This window comes from Pseudophryne corroboree, chromosome 1 (genome assembly GCF_028390025.1).
Source record: "Pseudophryne corroboree isolate aPseCor3 chromosome 1, aPseCor3.hap2, whole genome shotgun sequence".
Taxonomy (NCBI): domain Eukaryota; kingdom Metazoa; phylum Chordata; class Amphibia; order Anura; family Myobatrachidae; genus Pseudophryne; species Pseudophryne corroboree.
Window position 1 is genome coordinate 349534909 of NC_086444.1, and position 26673 is coordinate 349561581.

At 47.6% G+C, this 26673-nt stretch overlaps 1 protein-coding gene across 2 annotated transcripts in view; it reads right to left on the reverse strand.

Moving 5' to 3' along the window:
• DGCR8 (DGCR8 microprocessor complex subunit) overlaps positions 1–26673 on the reverse strand; it is a 158750-nt gene that overhangs the window by 28166 nt on the left and 103911 nt on the right. For both annotated transcript variants that reach the window (XM_063964722.1, XM_063964723.1), the window contains 4 exons: positions 22610–22711; positions 18930–19028; positions 18756–18838; positions 18495–18595 (listed from right to left, as the gene is read on the reverse strand). In XM_063964722.1, the coding sequence (XP_063820792.1) occupies positions 18495–18595; positions 18756–18838; positions 18930–19028; positions 22610–22711 (385 nt within the window). The remainder of the gene's footprint in view (positions 1–18494; positions 18596–18755; positions 18839–18929; positions 19029–22609; positions 22712–26673) is intronic.

A 26673-nucleotide genomic window follows, 5' to 3' on the forward strand; every position in this document is an offset into this window, starting at 1 on the left:
GGGTAATGCCTGGAATTGAAAATGTTGCAGAGGATAGCGAACCTGAGGTAACACTGATGGGACAATGCTATTGGCACATGCAGGTAAGCATCCTGTATATCCAGAGATACCATGTAATCCCCTGGCTCCATGGCCAAAACTATGGAGCGTAATGTCTCCATGTGGAACAGTGGGACTCAAATGTAGTTGTTTAACATCTTGAGATTGAGAATGGGACGAAATTACCCATTTGGCTTCTGGACCAAAAATAGATAGTAGTAAAAACTCTGCCCCCGTTGTGCCGGGGGTACTGGAATTACCACCCCAGACTGAAGCAATTTCTGAACTGCTTCTTGCAGGGCCCTGGCCTTAGCCTCTATATGAGATGGGCTGGTGCAAAAAAAAAAAACCTTTGAGGAGGCTGCTTCTTGAAAGGGAAAACATAACCCAGAGATACCACTTCTTGCACCCAAGCGTCTCTTGTCGACTGCTGCCATATGTGTGCAAAGTGAAGAAGATGGCCCCCTACCTTGGAGTCCCCTAGGTGGAGGCCCGCACCATCAGGCTGATTGTTTGTGTTCTGGTTTGGAAGCTGGCCCTCTGGTGGCCTCATTTTTACCTTTTGCTTTACCTTGCCACCGAAATGGCTGAAACCCCGAACCCTTAGGCTTAGGGTTATAACTGGCAGGAAACCTGACCTTCTTGGATTCAGCTTCTTACTCCAGAATATCTGTCAGTTCCTTCCCAAAAAGAATGTTCCCAACAAAAGGCAAAGCTTCCAGAACCTTCTTGGATTCTGAATCAGCTTTCCATGTACGTAGCCAAATTGCTCTGCGAGCAGCTACCGTTAAGGCTGATGCTTTAGAAGCAATCGTACCCATATCCATTGCTGCTTCTTCTAAGAATAGCGCAGCCTGTTTCATATGGGCTATATGGGACTCCTGCTCCCTAGTAGGTGCTGAGAGCCCATTTTCCAGTTCTTCAGCCCATTCAACTACTCCTTTTGCCATCCAGGCTGAGGCCATGGCTGGCCTTATGACTGCCCCTGACTGACAGAGAAAATAGTTTTTTTTTTTTTTTTAAAAACCATCCACTCTTCTGTCTGTAACATCATTTAATGATGTAGATGGCAAAGGCAAAAGACATTTTCGCACTAATCGAATGATGTGCGTATCTACCTTAGGAGATACTTCTCTTCTTAAACAGTCCCCAGCTGTAAAAGGGTAGAAAGAATCCCATTTTTTGGGAATTCTATATTTCCTATTGGGCGTAGCCCAAGGTTCCTCCATAATTTCCATCAGTTCCTCTGACCCTGGAAATTCAACCCTAACTGTTTTGGGACATTTAAACACGGGTGCTTTAGTTTTTATTATTGGCTCAGCTGAATACTCTAGAGACAGAATAGCCTTCATTGATCCAATTAACTTAGCTATATCCTCTGAGCTGAAACCTTCTATTTGTTCTTCATATGGTGCAGTAGAATATATGGAATTATCCTCATCTGACGTATCATCCTGTGCAGCCTGTGAATTTGATGATCTATTTACCCTTCTTTTATCAGCTTGTTGATTTATAGAAGCTGTTGGGGCTATACCATAAGATGGGAGCTGCATGTATGGGTTAATAGTGTACCCTATTCCTGAGGTTGAAGCTGTAGGGACCAACCTATTAGCTATACTGGATAAGGTTTGTGCAAACACAGCCCAAGGTGGATCTATTTGTCGTTGAACAGGGATCTGGCTTGCAATCTGCTGAAACGCAAAACAATTTGCACATAACCCATCGTGTGCCAGATTTTGAGTTGATAACCCCACCTCGCAGGATAAACATGTCATGAGTGTTGGTGTTACTGTTAATGTAACCTCGTCACCTTTGCCGCTCTTAGACATGATAAACAATCCGCTTTCCACAGCTTACTCAATCTGTAACTGTAATCACTTTACATGTATAAAAGTGATATCAATCTGACTAACCTAAGCACCAGCATTGAGGCTCAGAAGAAACACTGACAAACATATATAAAGTCAGCAATCACACTAGCAGTCAGTCACAAGTTATATATTAGCATATATTAGTCATATTAGCATATTATCAACTACGAACACATTTCAAGTATGTAGGAGTACATCTACTGCATTCTGTTCTATACGGTTTATTTAACGTACTCAGACGCATTGCGAAGAAAACCACAGTAATATACCTACTGCAAAAAGCAGATAGAAATTTAGTGCTGTATAACCCTTACTCTGTAGAGTGGGATACAGGGAGACTCACCCCACTTCCAGGATCGATCAATACATTAGCAAATGCTGAGTGGATCCAGACGCTACTAATGTACACTGCCGCTCCGGTAACTTTTAGTGGACACAGACGCTCAGTGAACGCTAGTGCATGCAGACACTCATGTCTACGACTCAGTCTCTTAGCGGTAAACCTTAGTGTATACAGACGGAGCGGCCTATGCTGTGACCGAGTCCCCTCGTGGTAACGTCTGAGACGGAAGTGAGGCAATCAGTTCATGGCGGGAGACGCACGGAAACTGGACATGAACTGGGGGGAGGGGCGACCAGGAGAGCGTCTGACTAACCGCTGCTAACATCAACCCTAGGGATCGCAGCCTCAAACTAATCCTTGTGCCTTATGATCCCTAAAGCCTAGCGCTGTAGCACCCGTGGTGGCGGCGCGCCAGCTACTGTTTGGTAGTCTCCTCCCAAACAGTGCGGCTGAATCGTGTTACAGATCCAGCGAGCAATAGTCTGCTTGGAAGCAGGAGCGCCAACCTTGTCGGCTGCATACAGGATAAACAGTGCTTCTGTTTTCCTGACCCTAGCCGTTCTGGCCACGTCTTGCGTAGCCACAGGCACTACAATAGGTTGGTTCATATGAAAAGACGAAACCACCTTTGGCAAGAATTGAGGACGGGTCCGCAATTCCGCTCTATCCATATGGAAAACTAAATAGGGGCTTTTATGAGACAAAGCCGCCAACTCCGACACTTGCCTAGCCAAAGCCAAGGCTAACAACATGACCACTTTCCAAGTGAGATATTTTAACTCCACCGTTTTAAGTGCTTCAAACCAGTGTGACTTAAGGAAACTCAACACCACGTTCAGGTCCCAAGGTGCCACTGGAGGTACACAAGGAGGCTGAAAATGCAGCACTCCCTTCACAAAAGCCTGTACTTCTGGGAGAGAAGCCAATTCCTCCTGAAAGAAAATTGATAGGGCCGAAATCTGAACCTTTATGGAGCCTAATTTTAGGCCCAAATTCACTCCAGTCTGTAGGAAGTGAAGGAAACGGCCCAGATGGAATACTTCCGTAGGAGCATTCCTGGCCTCACACCAAGAAACATACTTTCGCCATATACAGTGATAATGTTTTGCTGTCACATCCTTCCTAGCCTTTATCAGAGTAGGAATTACCTCATCCGGAATGCCCTTTTCCGCTAGGATCCGGCGTTCAAACGCAGCCGCGGTAAGTCTTGGAACAGACAGGGTCCCCGTTATAACAGGTGCTGTCTTAGAGGAAGAGGCCACGGATCTTCTGTGAGAATTTCCTGCAGATCCGGATACCAGGCCCTTCGTGGCCAATCCGGAACAATGAGAATTGTCTGTACTCCTCTTTTTCTTATTATTCTCAACACCTTGGGGATGAGAGGAAGAGGAGGAAACACAAACCGACTGGAATTCCCACGGTGTCACGAGGGCGTCCACTGCCACCGCCTGAGGGTCTCTTGACCAGGCGCAATATCCCTGTAGTTTTTTGTTGAGGCAGGACGCCATCATGTCTATCTGGGGCAGTCCCCACTGACTTGCAATCTGTGCGAAGACTTCCTGATGAAGTCCCCACTCTCCTGGATGTAGATCGTGTCTGCTGAGGAAGTCTGCTTCCCAGTTGTCCACTCTTGGAATGAACACTGCTGACAGTGCGCTTACATGATTTTCCGCCCAGCGAAGAATCCTGGTGGCTTCCGCCATTGCCACTCTGCTCCTTGTGCCGCCTTGGCGGTTTACATGAGCCACTGCGGTGATGTGGTCTGACTGAATCAGAACCGGTAGGTCGCAAAGCCAAGTCTCCGCTTGACGAAGGGCGTTGTATATGGCCCTCAGCTCCAGGACGTTGATGTGAAGACAAGTCTCCTGGCTTGATCAAAGACCTTGGAAGTTTCTTCCCTGTGTGACTGCTCCCCAACCTCGGAGGCTCACGTCCGTGGTTACCAGAATCCAGTCCTGAATGGCGAACCTGTGACCCTCTAGAAGGTGAGCACTCTGTAGATACCGCAGGAGAGACACCCTTGCTCTGGGGGACAGGGTGATCAACTGATGAATCTGTAGATGTGACCTGGACCACTTGTCCAGTAGGTCCCATTGGAAGGTCCTCGCATGGAACCTGCCGAAGGGAATGGCCTCGTAAGATGCCACCATCTTCCCCAGGACTTGAGTGCAGTGATGCACTGACACCTGTTTTGGCTTCAATAGATCCCGGACCAGAGTCATGAGTTCCTGGGCCTTTTCTATCGGAAGATAAACCCTTTTCTGGTCCGTATCCAGAATCATGCCTAAGAAGGTCAAACGAATCGTAGGAACTGTGACTTCGGGATATTGAGAATCCAGCCGTGTTGTTGTAACACCTTCAGTGAAAGTGACACGCTGTTCAACAACTGCTCTCGTGATCTCGCTTTTATGAGATCGTCCAAGTACGGGAAAATTGTGACACCCTGCTTGCGCAGGAGCACCATCATTTCCGCCATTACCTTGGTGAAAATCCACGGGGCCGTGGAAAGCCCAAACGGCAACGTATGAAATTGGTAATGACAATCCTGTACCGCAAATCTCAGGTACGCCTGATGAGGTGGATATATGGGAACATGAAGGTATGCATCCTTTATGTCCAGGGATACCATAAAATCCCCCCCTTCTAGGCTAGCGATGACCGCTCTGAGCGATTCCATCTTGAACTTGAACCTTTTCAAGTATAGGTTCAAGGATTTTAAATGTAAAATGGGTCTGACCGAACCGTCCGGTTTCGGGACTACAAATAGGGTTGAGTAATACCCCCTCCCTTGTTGAAGCAGGGGAACTTTGACCACCACCTGTTGAAGACACAATTTGTGAATTGCATTTAAAACTATCTCCCTTTCTGGGGGAGAAGCTGGTAGGGCCGATTTGAAAAACCGGCGAGGAGGCACCTCTTCGAATTCCAGCTTGTAACCCTGGGAAATAATTTCTATTGCCCAGGGATCCACCTGTGAGTGAACCCAGATGTGGCTGAAAAGTCAAAGACGTGCCCCCACTGGGGCGGACTCCCTCAGCGGAGCCCCAGCGTCATGCCGTGGATTTTGTAGAGGCCGGGGAGGACTTCTGCTCCTGGGAACTAGCTGTAGTTTTTCCTCTGGCAAGAAAGGACGATCCTCGTACTCTTGTTTTTATTTGACCGAAAGGACTGCGTTTGATAATGTGGCGCTTTCTTAGGCTGTGAGGGAATATAAGGCAAAAAATTTGATTTACCTGCCGTAGCTGTGGAGATCAGGTCCGAGAGACCTTCCCCAAACAATTCCTCACCCTTGTAAGGTAAAACCTCCATATGCCTCTTTGAGTCGGCATCACCTGTCCATTGCCGGGTCCATAGGACTCGTCTAGCAGAAATCAACATAGCGTTGACTCTAGAACCCAGTAGGCCAATGTCTCTTTGAGCATCCCTCATATGTAAGACAGCATCTTTAATATGACCCAGGGTCAATAAAATGGTATCCGTATCCAGGGTATCCAATTCCGCCGATAAGGTATCTATCCACGCTGCTACAGCGCTACAAACCCAAGCCGACGCTATCGCCGGTCTGAGTAAGGTACCAGAGTGTGTGTAAATGCACTTTAAGGTAGCCTCCTGCTTGCGATCAGTAGGATCCCTGAGGGTAGCCGTATCTTGGGATGGCAGTGCTACCTTTTTGGATAAGCGTGTCAACGCTTTGTCAGCACCTTGGGGAGGATTCCCACCGCATCCTGTCCTTAGCCGGGAAAGGATACGCCATAAGAATCCTTTTGGGAATCTGCAGTTTCTTGTCTGGAGATTCCCACGCCTTTTCAAATAACTTGTTCAGCTCATGAGAAGGGGTAAAGGTTACCTCAGGTTTCTTTTCCTTATACATGTGTACCCTCGTGTCAGGGACAGGGGGTTCCTCTGTGATATGTAAAACATCCTTTATTGCAATAATCATATATTGAATACTTTTAGCCAATTTTGGCTGTAACTTTGCATCATCGTAGTCGACACTGGAGTCAGAATCCGTGTCGGTATTAGTGTCTACTATTTGGGATAGTGGGCGCTTTTGAGACCCCGAGGGTCCCTGCGACATAGGGGCAGGCAGGGCCTGACTCTCTGCATAATTCCTGGACTCAGCTTTGTCCAACCTTTTGTGCAATAAATTCACATTAGCACTTAAAAACATTCCACATATCCACCCAGTCAGGTGTCGGTGTTGCCGACGGAGACACCACATTCCTTTGCTCCACCTTCTCACTAGGAAAGCCTTCTACCTCAGACATGTCGACACACGCGTACAGACACAGCACACACTCAGGGAAACCTCTTATCTGAAGACAGTTCCCCTACCAGTTCCCCCACAAGGCCCTTTGGAGAGACAGAGAGAGAGTATGCCAGCACACACCCAGCGCTAATGACCCAGGAAAAAACACACTATATGTTTACACAGGAAGCGCTGTAATTATCTATTTGCGTCAAATTATGTGCCCCCCCTTTTTTAAAACCCTCTTTCACCGTGGTAAGCAGGGGAGAGTCCGGGGAGCTTCCTCTCAGCGTTGTGCTGTGGAGAAAATGGCGCTAGCGAGTGCTGAGGAACAAGCCCCGCCCCCTCAGCGGCGGGCTTCGGTCCCGCTGAAAAATTCAAAAACTGGCGGGGGATCTCTTATATACAGTGCCCAGCCTGTATATATGCTTATTGCCAGATTTGGAGGTCCTTATTGCTGCCCAGGGTGCCCCCCCCTGCACCCTTACAGTGACTGCTGTGTGCGCGCTGTGTGGGAGCAATGGCGCACAGCGTTACCTCTATGAAGATCTGAAGTCTTCTGCCGCCTCTGAAGTCTTCTTTCTTTACATACTCACCCGGCTTCTATCTTCCGTCTCTGCGAGGAGGGCGGCGGCGCGGCTCAGACGAACGGCGAGGGTGAGACCTGCGTTCCATTCCCTCTGGAGCTAATGGTGTCCAGTAGCCTAAGAAACAGAGCCTAACATTAAAGTAGGTCTGTTTCTCTCCCCTCAGTCCCTCGATGCAGGGAGTCTGTTGCCAGCAGGCTCCCTGAAAATAAAAAACCTAACAAAATACTTTCTTTCCAGGAAACTCAGGAGAGCTCCCTGTAATGCACCCAGTCTCCTCTGGGCACCGTAATAAACTGAGGACTGGAGGAGGGGCATAGAGGGAGGAGCCAGTGCACACCCATACCTAAAGTTCTCTCTTAGTGCCCATGTCTCAAGCGGAGCCCTTCTATCCCCCTTGGTCCTTACGGAGTCCCCAGTATCCTCTAGGACATAAGAGAAATATATACTTTAAAGAGCACCGCGGCCCGAGTTCGATTGAAGGAGAGAGAGTGCCGACTACACGTGTGTGTGTGTGTGTGTGTGTGTGTGTGTGTGTGTGTGTGTGTGTGTGTGTGTGTGTGTGTGTGTATGTATATATATATATATATATATATATATATATATATATATATATATATATATATATATATATATATATATATATATATATATATAGACAGAGGTGGTGATCTGGCACAGCCACATATTACAGTCGTAACCTGGGTGCCCTCACGGAAAATGAACAATTAGCAAGCTGGTGGTGCGGCACTCCAAGGATTTTGACACTGACAATAGGTAGATAACGTTTCAATGCCGTTTATTCAAAGTGGCATTTACCTGATGAAAATGCCACTTTGAATAAACGGCATTGGAACGTTATCTACCTACTGTCAAAATCCTTGGAGTGCCGCACCACCAGCTTGCTATATTTTATATATATATATATATATATATATATACACACACACACACACACACACAAATATATAAATGCGCAGTCCGAGACTACCTGAATACTCGTACAATATATTCTGGCACAGATACACTTGCCCTGCAGTCCCAGAGACCAGTAGCATCTACTTTAGAAAATAGTACCCAGCATCTCAGTCAGGGAGTGAGGGAGAGACAGCTCCAGAGCAGGAACACCAGCAGTAGATGGCGGCCGGAGTTGGGGGATGGGCTACAGGTCAAGCGCCTTATCCCCTATGCTGGTCCTCACCACCTGGTACTATGGAGCCTCATTAAAATGTATATTTAGGTATCCGACCTGTGCTCCCATGCCCTGGTGGATATAGTGGGGTCCCTGCACGGCCACAGTGTCCACACCAGCGTCGCAGTCCGTCTCCTTAGACCGCGACCGGACTGCGATTTACCGGCGGGTCCCACCTGGGGGACCCTCTTACCTTCTCCCTGATGTGAAGCCACGTGATCCAGGAGAGCGGCAGTGTGCCTAAAAACCGGTGCATCTCCGCTGCAAGTACCTGGGAACCAGGCTGCGGGAGTATGCAGCGCCACTGAGGGAGGTGATGGAGCCACAGCACAGCATGTCAGGATGACACAGAAAGTGCCGCGACCCTTGAAGTCTTCTATAAAAAAAAAATAAGAATTTACTTACCGATAATTCTATTTCTCGTAGTCCGTAGTGGATGCTGGGAACTCCGTAAGGACCATGGGGAATAGCGGCTCCGCAGGAGACTGGGCACAAAAGTAAAAGCTTTAGGACTACCTGGTGTGCACTGGCTCCTCCCCCTATGACCCTCCTCCAAGCCTCAGTTAGGATACTGTGCCCGGACGAGCGTACACAATAAGGAAGGATTTTGAATCCCGGGTAAGACTCATACCAGCCACACCAATCACACCGTACAACCTGTGATCTGAACCCAGTTAACAGCATGATAACAGAGGAGCCTCTGAAAAGATGGCTCACAACAATAATAACCCGATTTTTGTAACAATAACTATGTACAAGTATTGCAGACAATCCGCACTTGGGATGGGCGCCCAGCATCCACTACGGACTACGAGAAATAGAATTATCGGTAAGTAAATTCTTATTTTCTCTGACGTCCTAGTGGATGCTGGGAACTCCGTAAGGACCATGGGGATTATACCAAAGCTCCCAAACGGGCGGGAGAGTGCGGATGACTCTGCAGCACCGAATGAGAGAACTCCAGGTCCTCCTCAGCCAGGGTATCAAATTTGTAGAATTTAGCAAACGTGTTTGCCCCTGACCAAGTTGCTGCTCGGCAAAGTTGTAAAGCCGAGACCCCTCGGGCAGCCGCCCAAGATGAGCCCACTTTCCTTGTGGAATGGGCTTTTACAGATTTTGGCTGTGGCAGGCCTGCCACAGAATGTGCAAGCTGAATTGTATTACAAATCCAACGAGCAATAGTCTGCTTAGAAGCAAGAGCACCCAGCTTGTTGGGTGCATACAGGATAAACAGCGAGTCAGATTTTCTGACTGCAGCCGTCCTGGGAACATATATTTTCAGGGCCCTGACTACGTCCAGCAACTTGGAGTCCTCCAAGTCCCTAGTAGCCGCAGGTACCACAATAGGCTGGTTCAAGTGAAACGCTGAAACCACCTTAGGGAGAAATTGAGGACGAGTCCTCAATTCTGCCCTGTCCGTATGAAAAATTAGGTAAGGGCTTTTATAGGATAAAGCCGCCAATTCTGAGACACGCCTGGCTGAAGCCAGGGCTAACAGCATTACCACTTTCCATGTGAGATATTTTAAGTCCACAGTGGTGAGTGGTTCAAACCAATGTGATTTTAGGAACCCCAAAACTACATTGAGATCCCAAGGTGCCACTGGAGGCACAAAAGGAGGCTGTATATGCAGTACCCCCTTGACAAACGTCTGAACTTCAGGAACTGAAGCCAGTTCTTTCTGGAAGAAAATCGACAGGGCCGAAATTTGAACCTTAATGGACCCTAATTTTAGGCCCATAGACAGTCCTGTTTGCAGGAAATGCAGGAAACGACCCAGTTGAAATTCCTCTGTAGGGGCCTTCCTGGCCTCACACCACGCAACATATTTACGCCAAATACGGTGATAATGTTGCACGGTTACATCCTTCCTGGCTTTGATCAGGGTAGGGATGACTTCATCCGGAATGCTTATTTCCTTCAGGATCCGGCGTTCAACCGCCATGCCGTCAAACGCAGCCGCGGTAAGTCTTGGAACAGACAGGGTCCCTGCTGGAGCAGGTCCTTTCTTAGAGGTAGAGGCCACGGGTCCTCCGTGAGCATCTCTTGAAGTTCCGGGTACCAAGTCCTTCTTGGCCAATCCGGAGCCACGAGTATAGTCCTTACTCCTCTCCTTCTTATGATTCTCAGTACCTTGGGTATGAGAGGCAGAGGAGGGAACACATACACTGACTGGTACACCCACGGTGTTACCAGAGCGTCCACAGCTATTGCCTGAGGGTCCCTTGACCTGGCGCAATATCTGTCTAGTTTTTTGTTGAGGCGGGACGCCATCATGTCCACCTTTGGTTTTTCCCAACGGTTCACAATCATGTGGAAGACTTCTGGGTGAAGTCCCCACTCCCCCGGGTGGAGGTCGTGTCTGCTGAGGAAGTCTGCTTCCCAGTTGTCCACTCCCGGAATGAACACTGCTGACAGTGCTATCACATGATTTTCCGCCCAGCGAAGAATCCTTGCAACTTCTGCCATTGCCCTCCTGCTTCTTGTGCCGCCCTGTCTGTTTACGTGGGCGACTGCCGTGATGTTGTCCGACTGGATCAACACCGGCTGACCCTGAAGCAGAGGCCTTGCTTGACTTAGGGCATTGTAAATGGCCCTTAGTTCCAGGATATTTATGTGAAATGACGTTTCCATGCTTGACCACAAGCCCTGGAAATTTCTTCCCTGTGTGACTGCTCCCCAGCCTCTCAGGCTGGCATCCGTGGTCACCAGGACCCAGTCCTGAATGCCGAATCTGCGGCCCTCTAGAAGATGAGCACTCTGCAACCACCACAGGAGAGACTCCCTTGTCCTTGGAGACAGGGTTATCCGCGGATGCATCTGAAGATGCGATCCGGACCATTTGTCCAGCAGATTCCACTGAAAAGTTCTTGCGTGGAATCTGCCGAATGGAATCGCTTCGTAAGAAGCCACCATTTTTCCCAGGACTCTTGTGCATTGATGCACTGACACTTGGCCTGGTTTTAGGAGGTTCCTGACTAGCTCGGATAACTCCCTGGCTTTCTCCTCCGGGAGAAACACCTTTTTCTGGACTGTGTCCAGAATCATCCCTAGGAACAGCAGACGTGTCGTCGGAATCAGCTGCGATTTTGGAATATTTAGAATCCACCCGTGCTGTCGTAGTACTACTTGAGATAGTGCTACTCCGACCTCTAACTGTTCCCTGGACCTTGCCCTTATCAGGAGATCGTCCAAGTAAGGGATAATTAAGACGCCTTTTCTTCAAAGAAGAATCATCATTTCGGCCATTACCTTGGTAAAGACCCGGGGTGCCGTGGACAATCCAAACGGCAGCGTCTGAAACTGATAGTGACAGTTCTGTACCACAAACCTGAGGTACCCTTGGTGAGAAGGGCAAATTGGGACATGGAGGTAAGCATCCTTGATGTCCAGAGACACCATATAGTCCCCTTCTTCCAGGTTCGCTATCACTGCTCTGAGTGACTCCATCTTGAATTTGAACCTTTCTATGTAAGTGTTCAAGGATTTCAGATTTAAAATAGGTCTCATCGAGCCGTCCGGCTTCGGTACGACAAACAGCGTGGAATAATACCCCTTTCCCTGTTGTAGGAGGGGTACCTTGATTATCACCTGCTGGGAATACAGCTTGTGAATGGCTTCCAATACCGCCTCCCTGTCGGAGGGAGACGTTGGTAAAGCAGACTTCAGGAACCGGCGAGGGGGAGACGTCTCGAATTCCAATTTGTACCCCTGAGATACTACCTGCAGGATCCAGGGGTCCACTTGCGAGTGAGCCCACTGCGCGCTGAAATTCTTGAGACGACCCCCCACCGTACCTGAGTCCGCTTGTAAGGCCCCAGCGTCATGCTGAGGACTTGGCAGAAGCGGGGGAGGGCTTCTGTTCCTGGGAAGAGGCTGCCTGCTGCAGTCTTTTTCCCCTTCCTCTGCCCCGGGGCAGATATGAGTGGCCTTTTGCCCGCTTGCCCTTATGGGGACGAAAGGACTGAGCCTGAAAAGACGGTGTCTTTTTCTGCTGAGAGGTGACCTGGGGTAAAAAGGTGGATTTCCCAGCCGTTGCCGTGGCCACCAGGTCCGATAGACCGACCCCAAATAACTCCTCCCCTTTATACGGCAATACTTCCATATGCCGTTTGGAATCCGCATCACCTGACCACTGTCGCGTCCATAACCCTCTTCTGGCAGAAATGGACAGCGCACTTACTCTTGATGCCAGAGTGCAAATATCCCTCTGTGCATCTCGCATATATAGAAATGCATCCTTTAAATGCTCTATAGTCAATAATATACTGTCCCTGTCCAGGGTATCAATATTTTCAGTCAGGGAATCCGACCAAGCCACCCCAGCACTGCACATCCAGGCTGAGGCGATTGCTGGTCGCAGTATAACACCAGTATGTGTGTATATACTTTTTAGGATATTTTCCAGCTTCCTATCAGCTGGCTCCTTGAGGGCGGCCGTATCAGGAGACGGTAACGCCACTTGTTTTGATAAGCGTGTGAGCGCCTTATCTACCCTAGGGGGTGTTTCCCAACGCGCCCTAACCTCTGGCGGGAAAGGGTATTCATTTAATTTATCTGATTTAGGAAAAACTACGGGTAGTTTTTTCACACCCCACATAACACCCTTTTTTGTGGTACTTGTAGTATCAGAAATGTTCAAAACCTCCTTCATTGCCGTGATCATGTAACGTGTGGCCCTACTGGAAAACACGTTTGTTTCCTCACCGTCGACACTGGAGTCAGTGTCCGTGTCTGGGTCTGTGTCGACCATCTGAGGTAACGGGCGCTTTAGAGCCCCTGACGGTGTTTGAGACGCCTGGACAGGTACTAACTGATTTGCCGGCTGTCTCATGTCGTCAACAGTCTTTTGTAAAGTGCTGACGCTATCACGTAATTCCTTCCTAAGACCATCCAGTCAGGTGTCGACTCCCTAGGGGGTGACATCATTATTACAGGCAATTGCTCCGCCTCCATACCATTTTCCTCCTCATACATGTCGACACAACGTACCGACACACAGCACACACACAGGGAATGCTCTGATAGAGGACAGGACCCCACTAGCCCTTTGGGGAGACAGAGGGAGAGTTTGCCAGCACACACCAGAGCGCTATATATATATATATATATATATATATATATATATATACAGGGATAACCTTATATAAGTGTTTTTCCCTTATATAGCTGCTGTATTGATTAATCTGCCAAATTAGTGCCCCCCCTCTCTTGTTTTACCCTGTTTCTGTAGTGCAGGACTGCAGGGGAGAGTCAGGGAGATGTCCTATCAGCAGAGCTGTGAGGGAAAATGGCGCTTGTGTGCTGAGGAGATAGGCTCCGCACCCTTCTCGGCGGCCTTTCTCCCGCTTTTTTAAGGAAAAACTGGCAGGGGTTAAATGCATCCATATAGCCCAGGAGCTATATGTGATGTATTTTTCGCCATCTAAGGTGTTTTTATTGCGTCTCAGGGCGCCCCCCCCCCCCAGCGCCCTGCACCCTCAGTGACCGGAGTGTGAAGTGTGCTGAGAGCAATGGCGCACAGCTGCGGTGCTGTGCGCTACCTTATTGAAGACAGGACGTCTTCTGCCGCCGATTTCCCCGGCGGCGCGGCTCTGGGACCCATCCATGGCTGGGCCTGTGATCGTCCCTCTGGAGCTAATGTCCAGTAGCCTAAGAAGCCCAATCCACTCCGCACGCAGGTGAGTTCGCTTCTTCTCCCCTTAGTCCCTCGGTGCAGTGAACCTGTTGCCAGCAGGACTCACTGAAAATAAAAAACCTATACTTAAGCTTTTTCACTAAGCAGCTCAGGAGAGCCACCTAGTGTGCACCCTTCTCGTTCGGGCACAAAAATCTGAGGCTTGGAGGAGGGTCATAGGGGGAGGAGCCAGTGCACACCAGGTAGTCCTAAAGCTTTTACTTTTGTGCCCAGTCTCCTGCGGAGCCGCTATTCCCCATGGTCCTTACGGAGTTCCCAGCATCCACTAGGACGTCAGAGAAAAGCTCTTTTCAGGGCTGCCTAGCGCAGTGCATCCTGGGAACAGTCCAAGCTTTAGCTTGTTGGTGCCTCGGATCAAGATCCAACTCTACACCCCAATGTTATTCCCTGTGGAATACCAGTGTACCCTGCTGTAGAAAATAAAGTTTTAAAATAAAACTGAAGAAAACTCTCTGGAGCTCCAGAGTGTGCATCCTCTCCTGAGGGCACTTTTTTCTAAATTGCCCATGGGAGGGGGCATAGAGGGGAGGAGCCAGTACACCCAGCTGAAGAAATTTAAAGTGTACCGGCTCCTTTGGACCCAGTCTATAGCCCATCGTACTAAGTGAACCCCAGTATCCCTTATGGATGCTAGAGAGATTACACGGAGACAGATTCACTAAGCTTTCCAACAATTTAAAATGATGGCTGACCTCACCGTAAGTTCAGGCGGGGGGGAAGGGGGGGGGGGGGGGCTGAGGGAGGAGTTCAATATAACAACTTCACAATAAAACATTTTTGAATAAAATACTCTGTGGATCAGGTCGTTTTCGTCAGATCTACTTAAATGTTTTTGGTAAGGAAGATGAGGATTTTGGTGCTTACCGATAAATCCCTTTCTCCGATTCCACAGAGGACACTGGAGAGCAGTTACAATGGGGATATAGCAGGCAGTAACTGGGAGCTGGCACTTTAAAGCTTTAACAATGTGGCTAGCTCCTCCCCTACTATGTCCCCCCTCCAAGCCAGTCTACCTAAAATTGTGCCCAAGGAGAGCTGGAAGAGACCAACATTAAAATAGAGGTGGTTAGCTAAGCCATGCAAAAACAGGATAACACAAAAGTAAACCTGGAAACCTATAACCGCAGGAGGGCGAAAGGGAGGTTGCATTCAGAGAACCCCCTGAAAGAAGGTCTGAACTTCCGGCAGCAAGACTAATTTCTTCTGGAAGAAAACCGAAAGAGCAGAGAGACCTGAACATTTAGTGAACCCAGTCTTAGCCCTGCTGAGAAACCTGCCTGCAGAAAACTGAGAAAGCGGGCTAAGTGAAAAACCAAAGGGGAAAACTCTAGTCGTTCACACCAGGCCACATAAGCCTTCCAAATGCGGTAGTAGTGAGACGATGTGACCGACTTCCGAGCTCGGAGAACAGTAGGTATAACCGTACAAGGAATTCCATTCCTTCTCAAGATGGCCTTCTCACCAAGCACGCCGTCAAACCTAGCCTGCGTAAGTCTGGATAAAGAAAAGGACCCTGTTGTCATAGATCGTCTCGTAGTGGCAGGGGCAAAGGCTCCGCTACTGACAACAGGTGCAGGATGGAGTACCAAGTCCTGCGGGCCATTCTGGAGCCACATGGAGAACCAGCGCGTTCTCCCTCCTTATGCGTTGCAGAACCCGAGGGAACAACGGGAATGGAGGAAAGAGATAAACGAACCGGAAGTTCCAAGGAGCCGTGAGGGCATCCGTGGCTGCTGCCGCTGGGTCCCTTGTTTGAATGTAGTAAAGAGGCAGTGATGGTTTAGGCGGGACGCCATGAGGTCGATCTGTGGTCTCCCCTACCGGCGGACCAGCTGACGAAACACCTGGGGATTGAGTGACCACTCTCCCGGGTGCATGTCCTGGCGGCTGAGATAACCGGCTTCCCAATTGTCCACCCCTGTAATGAAGATTGCCGACAAGGCCAGAGCATTTTCCTCTGCCCAGTGGAGGATGTTGGTGACCTCTCTCATCACCGCACGGCTGCGAGTGCCACCCTGACGGTTGATGTATGCCACTGTCCTGGCGTTGTCGGACTGAACTCTGACTGCGAGAAGGTGGTGTGTCTGAAGTAAGGCGTTGTACACCGCCCGTAACTCGAGAATGTTTATGGGGAGCGGACTCGTGAGATGACCAGCGCCCCTGAAACCGATGTTCCCGGGTCACAGCCCCCATCCTCGCAGGCGTGCGTCTGTGGTGAGGAGAGTCCAATCCCAAACGCCGAACCGCTTTCCTTCCAACAGATGAGTTGAATTTAGCCACCAGAGGAGAGACAACCGTGCTTTTGGAAATAGCTTCACCCGCTGATGAAGAAATAGATGAGACCCTGACCACTGATGAAGGAGACACAGCTGGAAGGGTTGAGAGTGGAACCGTCCGTATGGAAGAGCTTCGAACGCAGCTACCATCTTCTCCAGAAGGCGAATACACAGATACACCGACACCCGGCGGTGACGAAGGACCAACCTCACCAACGTCTCAATAGAGAGGATCTTGTCTTGAGGAAGGAAAACTTTGACGGACCGTGTCGAGAATCATCCCCAAGAACAGCAACCGTTGCGAGGGGCATAATTGAGACTTCGGGAAGTTCAGGATCCACCCGTGCCGAATCAGAAGGTCCTGGGTTATCCGTATATTCTGAAACAACAGGTCTGCAGAGTGTGCCTTCAGCAGCAGATCGCCCAGATAGGGGACAATAGTCACTCCCTGCTACCGAAGTAGGGCCATCATGACTGCCGTGACCTTTGTGAACACTGTGGGAGCAGAAGAGCGACCAAACGAAAGGGGCTGGAACTGGAAATGAGCGTCCTGTATTGCGAATTGGAGAAAAGCCTGATGAGGAGGTCAAACGGGAACATGTAAGTATGCATCTTTGATGTCCAAGGACGCCATATGCTCCTTTTGCTCCAACCCCGCAATAACAGACTGAAGGGACTCCATCTTGAATTTGAATATCCTGAAAAATGGATTGAGATCCTTTAACTTCAGAATTGGCCTGACCGAGCCGTCCGGCTTCGGTACGAGAAACAGGCTTGAGTAATAGCCCTGTTTCCATTGATGTGGGGGAACAGGAATCAACACCTAGCTTCCGGACCGCCGCCTGCAAGGCGACTGGGTCTGAAAATCGAGTTTGTAACCGGAAGTGATGAGTTCCCTGACTCAAGCATCTGGACAGGATTGTACCCAGACTTCACTGAAATCCCACAAACGAGCTCCCAGCCTGTGATCCCCCAGGTGGTAGGGAAGCCGGTCCTTCGGTGGGAGTGGTGGAAGACTTAACTTCTGGCTGAGTTGAGGCTGTGGAACCTCTGCCTCTACCTGTGGCCACGGAAGACAGAAGCTCCGCCCCTGGTCTCGAAACCTGTAAGGGGCACGAAAGGAAGGACCCGTATAGGGCCTCCGAGAAGCTGGAGCAGCAGAGGGAAGATAAGTTGACTTATCCCCAGTGGCTTGTGAAATCCAGGCATCCAGATCCTTTCCGAATAGGACCTCTCCCGTAAAGGGCAATGCCTCTGCTGCCCTTTTGGATTCAGCATCCGCCTGCCACTGTCGTAGCCAGAGAGCTCTGCGGGCCGAAATAGCCAAGGCGGAAATCCTGGCTCCGAGGATACAGACGTCCTTGGAAGCCTCAGAAAGAAATAGGGCTGATTTGCAAATATGCTCTGCCAACGGTATCAGCTGATCCGGAGGCAAATCATCACGTAGACCTGAGGACAATTGTTCCACCCAAGCTTCCATAGCCTTGTTGACCCAACAACCTACCTGCGCCGGGCAATGTAACATGCCCGCCGCCGAGTATATAGTCTTCAAGGTGGTCTCCAACTTCCTATCTGATGGCTCCTTCAGCAAAGATGCTCAGGGAACCGGTAGAACAGTCTTCTTGGACAGACAAGACACCGAAGGATCTACAATTGGAGAGGTCTCATAACGCTTCCAACCATCTGCGGGAAAAGGATAGGAAGACAAAATTTAGTTTGATACCTGAAATTTTGCATCCGGATGTTTCAAAGCTGCAGTCATGAGCGCATCCAGCAACTCCGAAACTGGAAAGGTCACTGGGAGCTTTTGGTTGGTGCCAAACCTTGAAGGACGTAAGGTATCCTGTTCAGTCTCCTCTACTTGTAATACTGAGCGAATAGCTGTAATAAGCGCCTCGATACCCTGAGCCACTGGTTCTGAGTCCTCATAAACCTGATCGTCATTAGTATCCTGTACAACTACCGCCTCCTCCAATAGTGGCATATCATCATCAGAGTTGTGTAACACTGAAGCTAGTAACCTTTTTCGAAACCTGGGGAGGGGAAGTGAAGGAGAGACATAGTAGGGGAGGAGCTAGCCACATTGTTAAAGTTTTGAAGTGCCAGCTCCCAGTTACTACCTACTATATCCCATTTGTAACTGCTCTCCAGCGTCCCCTAGTGGATGAAGGAGAAAATATATTTAAATAGGTCTCTGAGTATTCAATGAAATTACCATACTGAAAACACACACACATACCGTTTAAGGCACTCGTGAAGAATCTGGTATGGCGACAGCAGTCCAGCTTTATTGGTCAACTCATAAACTCGTGAATCCTCAATACTGATATGGTTGAAATACTAAGAAAATAGACAGGTGACAGAAGTAAGACTTTAGGGGGGCCCTTTGACATCCTCCAAACTTAATAACCAGTATACACTATACAATATACATTAGATAAAGCCGATTGATGGAAAAAGTATGAGAACAATAATTTTTCTATAGAGGTATTTCACTGACATCCAGCTCATCGCTGTCTTTGGGCTTTTCATCTGAGGTCTGCTTTATAAAGTCCGGAATAAGGATTTCCAGTGTAGATCGGGCTGAAGAAAAAAAATTGAAAGTATTAAAAAATTAAATTAAATTAAAAACACATACAAAGTACATGGTAACGTAACATTCTATGGACATTACCAGCTTTATTCTTTGCCAGTTTTTTGCTGCTTGCAGTTCCAGTACCATAAGTCACTCCGTCAATAATTACAGATGCTCCGAAAGGCTCACTTGGGTTCTCTACAGAACATTTTGCAAAAAATAAAAAATTAGAATAGCCTGCACTGGGGATAGATGATTACTTTGGCATGTTCCAAGGTTGAAGTTAACAGCAAGTAAGCACTACTGCAAAATAGCGTAGTACCATTTATAAATAACATACTAAAAACATTTTTTCTTTGCAAAACACACCAAGTATGCTAGCTTCCACATCACAATAACTTAAGCGAACATTGGAAAATATTTTTTGAGGGCAATGCTAATTTTTAGCATCACTGGGTTAGCGCAGAAGCAAAGTGTGTAACTTGCAGCCTTATAGGTAACAGTTGCTATATGTATTCACAGCACAAATAACTGAAATGCCATATTACTTGAACTTGAGATTTTAAATAAATGCCAGTTCACACGTGATATTTCATTTTGACTATAGATCACTACTCTAGGTGGTAAATTTACAAAGCAGCCAGCTTGTTCTCAAAATTTCAAGGGTCACTAAGTGCAACAGCTTTGCACTGAATATTAGTGCACTTTAAGTTTTGAAATCAACCTGCCAACAAACATACAAATGTAGATTTCAGCAATTTAATAATTATTTCAAACCTAAAGACAAAGCCAAACCAAATTTGCCTTCAAGAAATGACCGCTTTAAAATCTCCTGGATAAAAATCACAGAAATCTCTGCCATTAACCCAACCAACAGGCCATTACAGTTGGCCCCATGTCTGAATTAAGCCTTCAGAATTCAGCATGTTTAGGCTGCTGACAGAAAAGTGCACTAGGGGCCTGATTTAGGTTGAATTGCAAATTCTGCTAAGTAGCGGAATTTGCAATCCATGTGAATGCATGCTGGGGGCCGCCCATCGAAGGGCAAGGCTGCCCAGAATGCTGACCGCCGCCTCATCCCCATCGATCGAGCAGAAATTGCGATCACATCGCATTTTCTGCTTGATAGCAGATATTAAGGTTGCCTCCTGCCGGTGCAGCCAGGAGACCCGCCGCCATCTTTCCGATCGCGGCATTTGTGTGACGTCGTGCTGCCGCCGCGATCACACCCATGCAACACCCCCCATTTTCAAGACGCCACCCCCATTTGCCCGCCTCCGCCACTCTCAGTATAGGAAATGCTGGCGCAGGACGGGCGCTGCGCCCAAAACTTTTTTGTAATTTTTGCGGTTGGATCACATTCTGCAATCCAACTTGAATCAGCCCTATGACCAAAATTCAAAGCTGCCTCAACCAGGTGCGTCTAGACTGTTTCACCAAGTTAACCAACTGTGCTTTTGGCTTGTTAAGACTGTAAACTCTAAACATCCATTTGACTAGTGCCTTAATAAAATCACACGGAAGACAAAATAGGCCTAAGGGAGACCCCAGTCACTGCAAATAAAATGGGATGTGAGGTAATCCACACGCTTATCTTTAAGGGTTGCAGCACCAGGGATGGAAATAATGGTAAATCTGGACAACTTTGAAATGGAGGCATCCACAAGCGGACAAGATTCCCAATAGAGCCATAAAATCACTAAGAAGATGATAGCTGGACATAAATTTACATGGGTACTGGAATTTACAGTTCAGTCTTACCCACGCTTGGCTAACCAGATTCTCCAAATTTAAAGGATGAGTAAAATAAGCCAAACGCTCCACTTTACACATAAACCAAGAAGCATAAGGACTTTGTTTCCAACATTTCCAGCATATGGCATACGACCCTTACCAAGACATCGGAGTACTACCAAGAAATCATCATCAAGCTATGAGAAAACCAAGTCCAAACACCAGCACCATTTTCCATCCTTGTGGGATGAAGTGTCCGAATGAGTCTCCCTAAACCAGGGATGGGGAACCTTTGGCCCTCCAGCTGCTGTGGAACTACACATTCCAGCATGCCCTGCAAGAGTTTTGCAATTTGGCCATGCTAAAACTGTTGTAGGGCATGTTGGGATATGTAGTTCAACAACAGCTGGATGGACAAAGATTCCCCATCCATGCCCTAAACCGCTGAAGACACTTAAAGCATATGCAAAACAGCTGGGATAGTCAAATAGTAATTAAGCCCTGCAAAGACAATGTACAACCTCTAAATCAAAGCTAGTTCCTCCTTAGACTGCTTTAGAACTCAAAGGGCTTCTTGCCAAATTATTGGGACAAGTGCCCCTGGACCAGCTCCACTGACCTCCCAGGAGCTATACATCAACTGAGCAAGATAGGCAATTGATCTGCCATAGACATGGCCCAGGTTGCTTGTGCCATCTTTGATGCAGTACCACCAAGCAGAGCCAACCCTTGATCTTCAGACTGGCAATGCTGCACAAATGGCAACAGCATCTAATAGCCCCACCAGCAATTTACCATTTTAGTTTGGACAAGGGACTCCTGATAAGAATATACCTTTGACAGAGTAAGGGATTTTTTAGTTTATTTTTTTTGTATTACTATACAGGACAGTAGCAGATCATTTTGTTGGTGTATGTACACCTGGCCAATAAAGCCGATTCTGATGAGGATGGCAGGTACACTTCCCACCAGAACAAAGATGGTATGTTTCAAAGGATAGCAGCTTCTGACATACTAGTTCCTAGTGGAGTCTTACTGCCAGCCATATGCATATCCTGGCACAGCCCCTACCATTCTGGTGTTTGCACCCCTTATGATCTCAGAGTGCAATAGGAGGCAGCTCACTTACATGCAAGCTGTCCCATCTGATGCACGGTGGTGCAGTGGACAGTCAATGTACAGGAGACCCAGTAACTGCCTTCCTCTGCAGTGACCCAAATCTCCCCGGGTGGGGATGTAGTGGACATCCGGGCAGCCAGAATACCGGCGCCGGAATCCTAGCAGCTGTCAGAATGACGCAGCTGGAATCCCTGTGTCTGTATTTTCTGTCTGCCTGCTTCCTGACTGCCGGTATCCCATTCCCAACCATCCAAACGTTTTTAGCAAAGTACCTGTATCGGAGACTGTTTATGAAATCTTTTGACCCAGCTATGGCCCAGAAGCAAAAGTGGTAAAATAAAAGCATAAATTAAAAACTAAAATCAAGGTCCACACCCCTAGGGTACGTGAAATAATTTCTTAGAGGCGCAGGCTATAGAGGGCAGGAGCTACAGTCAAGCACTAACCTCTTTCTAGCCCAACATTTTCCCAGTGTGTTCCAATTAGAGAACTAAGTACATGATGATGCCTACATTTAGTTGACATTTAAAGAACAATGCCTCGTTATAAAACAAAGCTTGAAAAATTGCCCACACAAATGATTTTTTTTAATTTGCCAAAAACTTTCAGTGATTGAGTTGTATGAATAAACCAATCCAAATCTGATGGTCACGAGGTCACGTAAATATGATCCTCCAAGCTTGCCCAAACACAGAAGATAAATCATTATTATATTTGTATGCTGACAATCCTAGTACAGGTAGTAAGCTACACTAATAATAAAACTTCAATTTTATTTCTCATTAAAATGTAAAATTTCTATTAAGCAAAAACATCTTCAGAAGTTTATCACCAGGAATTTTAGCATTTTCCCTATGTGATGCGCTGAACTGCTGCAACACTCGATGACGCCATGCAGAGCATGCAATGAATTTCACATTTCTTACCACATTCAAAAAAGTTGTAAACAGGGCGAACTTTCAGGACTCGCTGCATATATTCATGGAGGATGCAAACTTCAGACTTCCCATTGGGATTAATAACAAACTCTAACAAATAAAAACATTGGTTGGTTGTCATAAAAATGAACACTGATTTATAACAGTATGCCTACCTTATGTATTATTCTCAAAGAACTGACAGTGACCCACCATTGTCTGCAACATTATAGAATAGGTACACGGTGATGGTAGCCTCAATTTCAATAAAAGACTGTGAAACTGTACTTTGCGCACACACATTTCTTTGTGTGTATGTATGTGTATATGTATATAGGCACTCTATTAAAGATGCACTGGACACAGAAATACACAGGTAAACAGTTATATACCTTTTTATTCATCACAGAGTGCCATGTGTGTGCGAGTATGTAAAATTATAGATCTATTTTAATACTAAAAAAATATATATATATATATATATATATATATATATATATATATATATATATATATATATATATATATATACACACATATACATACACATACATATATACATACACATACATATATATATATATATATACACACACACACACACACACATATACATACATACACATACAATAAACCAAAGTGAATTGCATAGCAGATACAGGTACAGTCACGTTTGCAATGCAGATTTTTTATAATATATACACACACACACATAATAAATATATATATATATATATATATATACACACATACACACACACACACACACACACACACACACATACACATACAGGTGTACAGAAAAAAAAATAATGATTCAATATATGGGAGAGGAGGCAAAAACAAAGGATAAGAGGATTTTTTTAATCACCGTAAAATATCTTTCAGGATTTACAGCAGCGGTGTGTGCCTCAGACATCCCGCCCAGTAGCGCGATCCTGGCTACTGTTAACTACGCTGGTGCGCTTTGAGGGAGAGAATTAGTAAAGGGACATGACCAAACGCTGCCAGAGCAGGTTACCTGTCCTACCGGTAATAGTGGCCTCCTCAGTGCTGTGTCTGGTGACAGAAGCTCAGAGGCTGCTGGCTTGGTGACTTTCTAGAGGTTGGGTGAGTGAGAAACAAGGCGCACAGATGCCTATCTATTTATGTAACCTTACTCACAACATGCTTGTCGCCTGTGAACAGGGACAAAGCATACTTGAAAACCAATATGTAACTAAAACCTGTCTAAAAACTAATCAGCAAAGAAAAACTTTGCCTGTCCTCCAAGGAACAAACAAAAACTGGTGCTGGTTCTGTGGAGAGAATGTAGATGGGAGGGGTTAGAGGGGGGAGGAGTCACTAAATAATGAGATTTATGGTAAGAACTTACCGTTGTTAAAGCTTTATGTGAGGTACAATGGGCTCCACAAGGATTAACATCAGGGTGTAAAGTAGTATCTTGATCCGAGGCACCAACAGGCTCAAACCTTTGACTGTTCCCAAGATGCACAACGCTGCCTCATCTATAACACCGCCTCCGTGCACAGGAGCTCAGTTTTGTTAACCAGCCCAATGCAGTAAGCAGGTACCAGAGACGACAATCGCTCGTAGCCAATTACACCACACACTCACCACAGGAGAGGGTGTCAGCGCCTATGTCACATCAACCCAAAGAAGCCAAGTGCGTCAGGGTGGGCGCCTTGTGGAGCCCAGTGTACCTCGCAGAAAGATTTAACAACGGTAAGTTCTTACCATAAATCTAATTTTCTGCTGCGGGGTACACTGGGCTCCACAAGGATTAACACCGGGGATGTCCTAATAGCAGTTCCTTATGGGAGGGGACACACTGTAGCGGGCACAAGAACCCGGCGTCCAAAGGAAGCATCCTGGGAGGTGGAAGTATCAAAAGGCATAGAACCTTATAAACGTGTTCCCTGAGGACCACGTATCCGCCTTGCACAATTATTCAAGGGTCGCACCACGGTGGGCAGCCCAAGAAGGTCCAACCGACCGAGTAGAATGGGCTTTGATGGTAGCAGGAGCTGGACAACCAGCCTGTACATAATCATGTGCAATCACCATTCTAATCCATCTGGCCAGGGTCTGCTTGGAAGCAGGCCAGTCACGTTTGTGAAAACCAAACAGTACAAAGAGAGAATCAGATTTCCTAATGAAAGATGTTCTCTTCACATAGATACGGAGAGACAGTACCACATCCAAAGACAGCTCTTTGGAAGACCACTCAGGAGAATTAAAGGCCGGAACCAAATGGGGGGACTTACAGGATAAAGCACCCAAGTCCGAGACACTTCTAGCTGAAGCAATAGCCAGCAAAAATAGCACCTTAAAAGGGAAAGCCACTTAAGGTCAGCAGAGGCAAGAGGTTCAAATGGAGACTCTTGCAAGGCCTCCAGTACCACCGACAGATCCCAAGGGGCCACAGGAGATACATAAGGAGGCTGAATTCGCAACACGCCCTGAGTGAGTGAATGTATGATCATCAGGAAGGACAGCAATCTTTCTCTGAAACCAAACCGACAAGGCAGAAATGTGAACCTTGAGGGAGGCCAGACGCAGGCCTAAATCCAGGCCCTGTTGTAGGAAGGCCAACAGTTTGGCCATGCTAAACTTGAAAACGCCATGATTGTGCGACGCACACCAAGTAAAGTAAGCATTCCAGACCCTATAGTAAATCCAAGCATAGTTTGAACGACCGCCTCAGAAAAACCCTTGGCCCTCAGGACGGAAGCTTCAAGAGCCATGCCGTCAAAGCCAGACAGGCCAAGTCCTGGATAACACAAGGGCGCTGAACGAGAAGGTCTGGTCGTTGTGGAAGTAGAAGGGGACGATCTAGCGAGAGGCCCTGTAGATCAGAGAACCAGTGCCGTCTGCAACACACTGGAGCGATCAGAAGTAGGTTTCCTCCTTCCCGCTTGAACTTGCGTATTTCTCTGGGCAGGAGTGACACCGGGGGGGGGGGGGGGGGACACATAAGGCAGCCGAAAGCTCCATGGGATTTACAGAGCATCCACGAACGCTGCGTGAGGATCCCTTGTCCTTGCTCCGAAGACCGGAACCTTGTGATTGTGTCGAGATGCCGAGGTCCACATCTGGAAGGCCCCACTTGTCCACGAGAAGTTGAAACCCCTCTGGATGGAGGCTCCATTCTCCGGCGTGTACGTCCTGATAACTGAGAAAGTCCGCTTCCCAGTTTAGGACCCCCATAATGAACACTGCGGATATAGCCGGCAGATGGCGTTCTGCCCACTGAAGAATCCATGATGCTTCCCTCATTGCCATGCGGCTTCGAGTGCCGCCTTGATGATTGATGTACACCACCGTGGTGGCGTTGTCCGATTGTACTTGAACAGGTCTGTTCTGTAAGTATTAGATGCTGGGCAACGCATTGAACACTGCCTGCAGTTCCATAATATTTAATCGGGAGTAGAGACTCCTCCTTGGTCCACCGACCCTGAAGAGAGTGTTGTTCCAACACCGCACCCCAATATCTCAGACTGGCATCTGTTATCAGCAGGACCCAGTTGGATATCCAGAAGGGACGGCCCCTGCTCAATCGTTGGTCCTGAAGCCACCAGCTCAGTGACAGACGGACCTCCGTAGACAAGGAGATCATGCGAGATCTGATCCGGTGAGGCAGGCCGTCCCACTTGGTCAGAATTAACTTCTGCAGAGGGAGAGAATGGAATTGAGCATACTCCACCATGTCGAAAGCAGACACCGTGAGACCTAGCACTTGCATTGCCGAATGTATCGACACTTGCGGACGAGATAGAAAGCATCGAATCCTGTCCTGAAGCTTCAGGACTTTCTCCGGAGACAAGAAAAACCGTTGGTTGTGAGTGTCCAATAACACTCCCAGGTGTACCATGCTCCGAGCAGGAACCAGGGAGGATTTCTTCCAGTTGATCAGCCACCCGTGGGCTGTCATGAACTGAACAGTCAGATCTAGAAGACACAGGAGAAGAAGTTCTGGGGAATTTGCCAGGATCAACAAATCGTCCAAGTACGGTAGGATTCTGACTTCTTGACGGCGGAGTGTAGCCGTCATGTCCGCCATTACTTTGGTG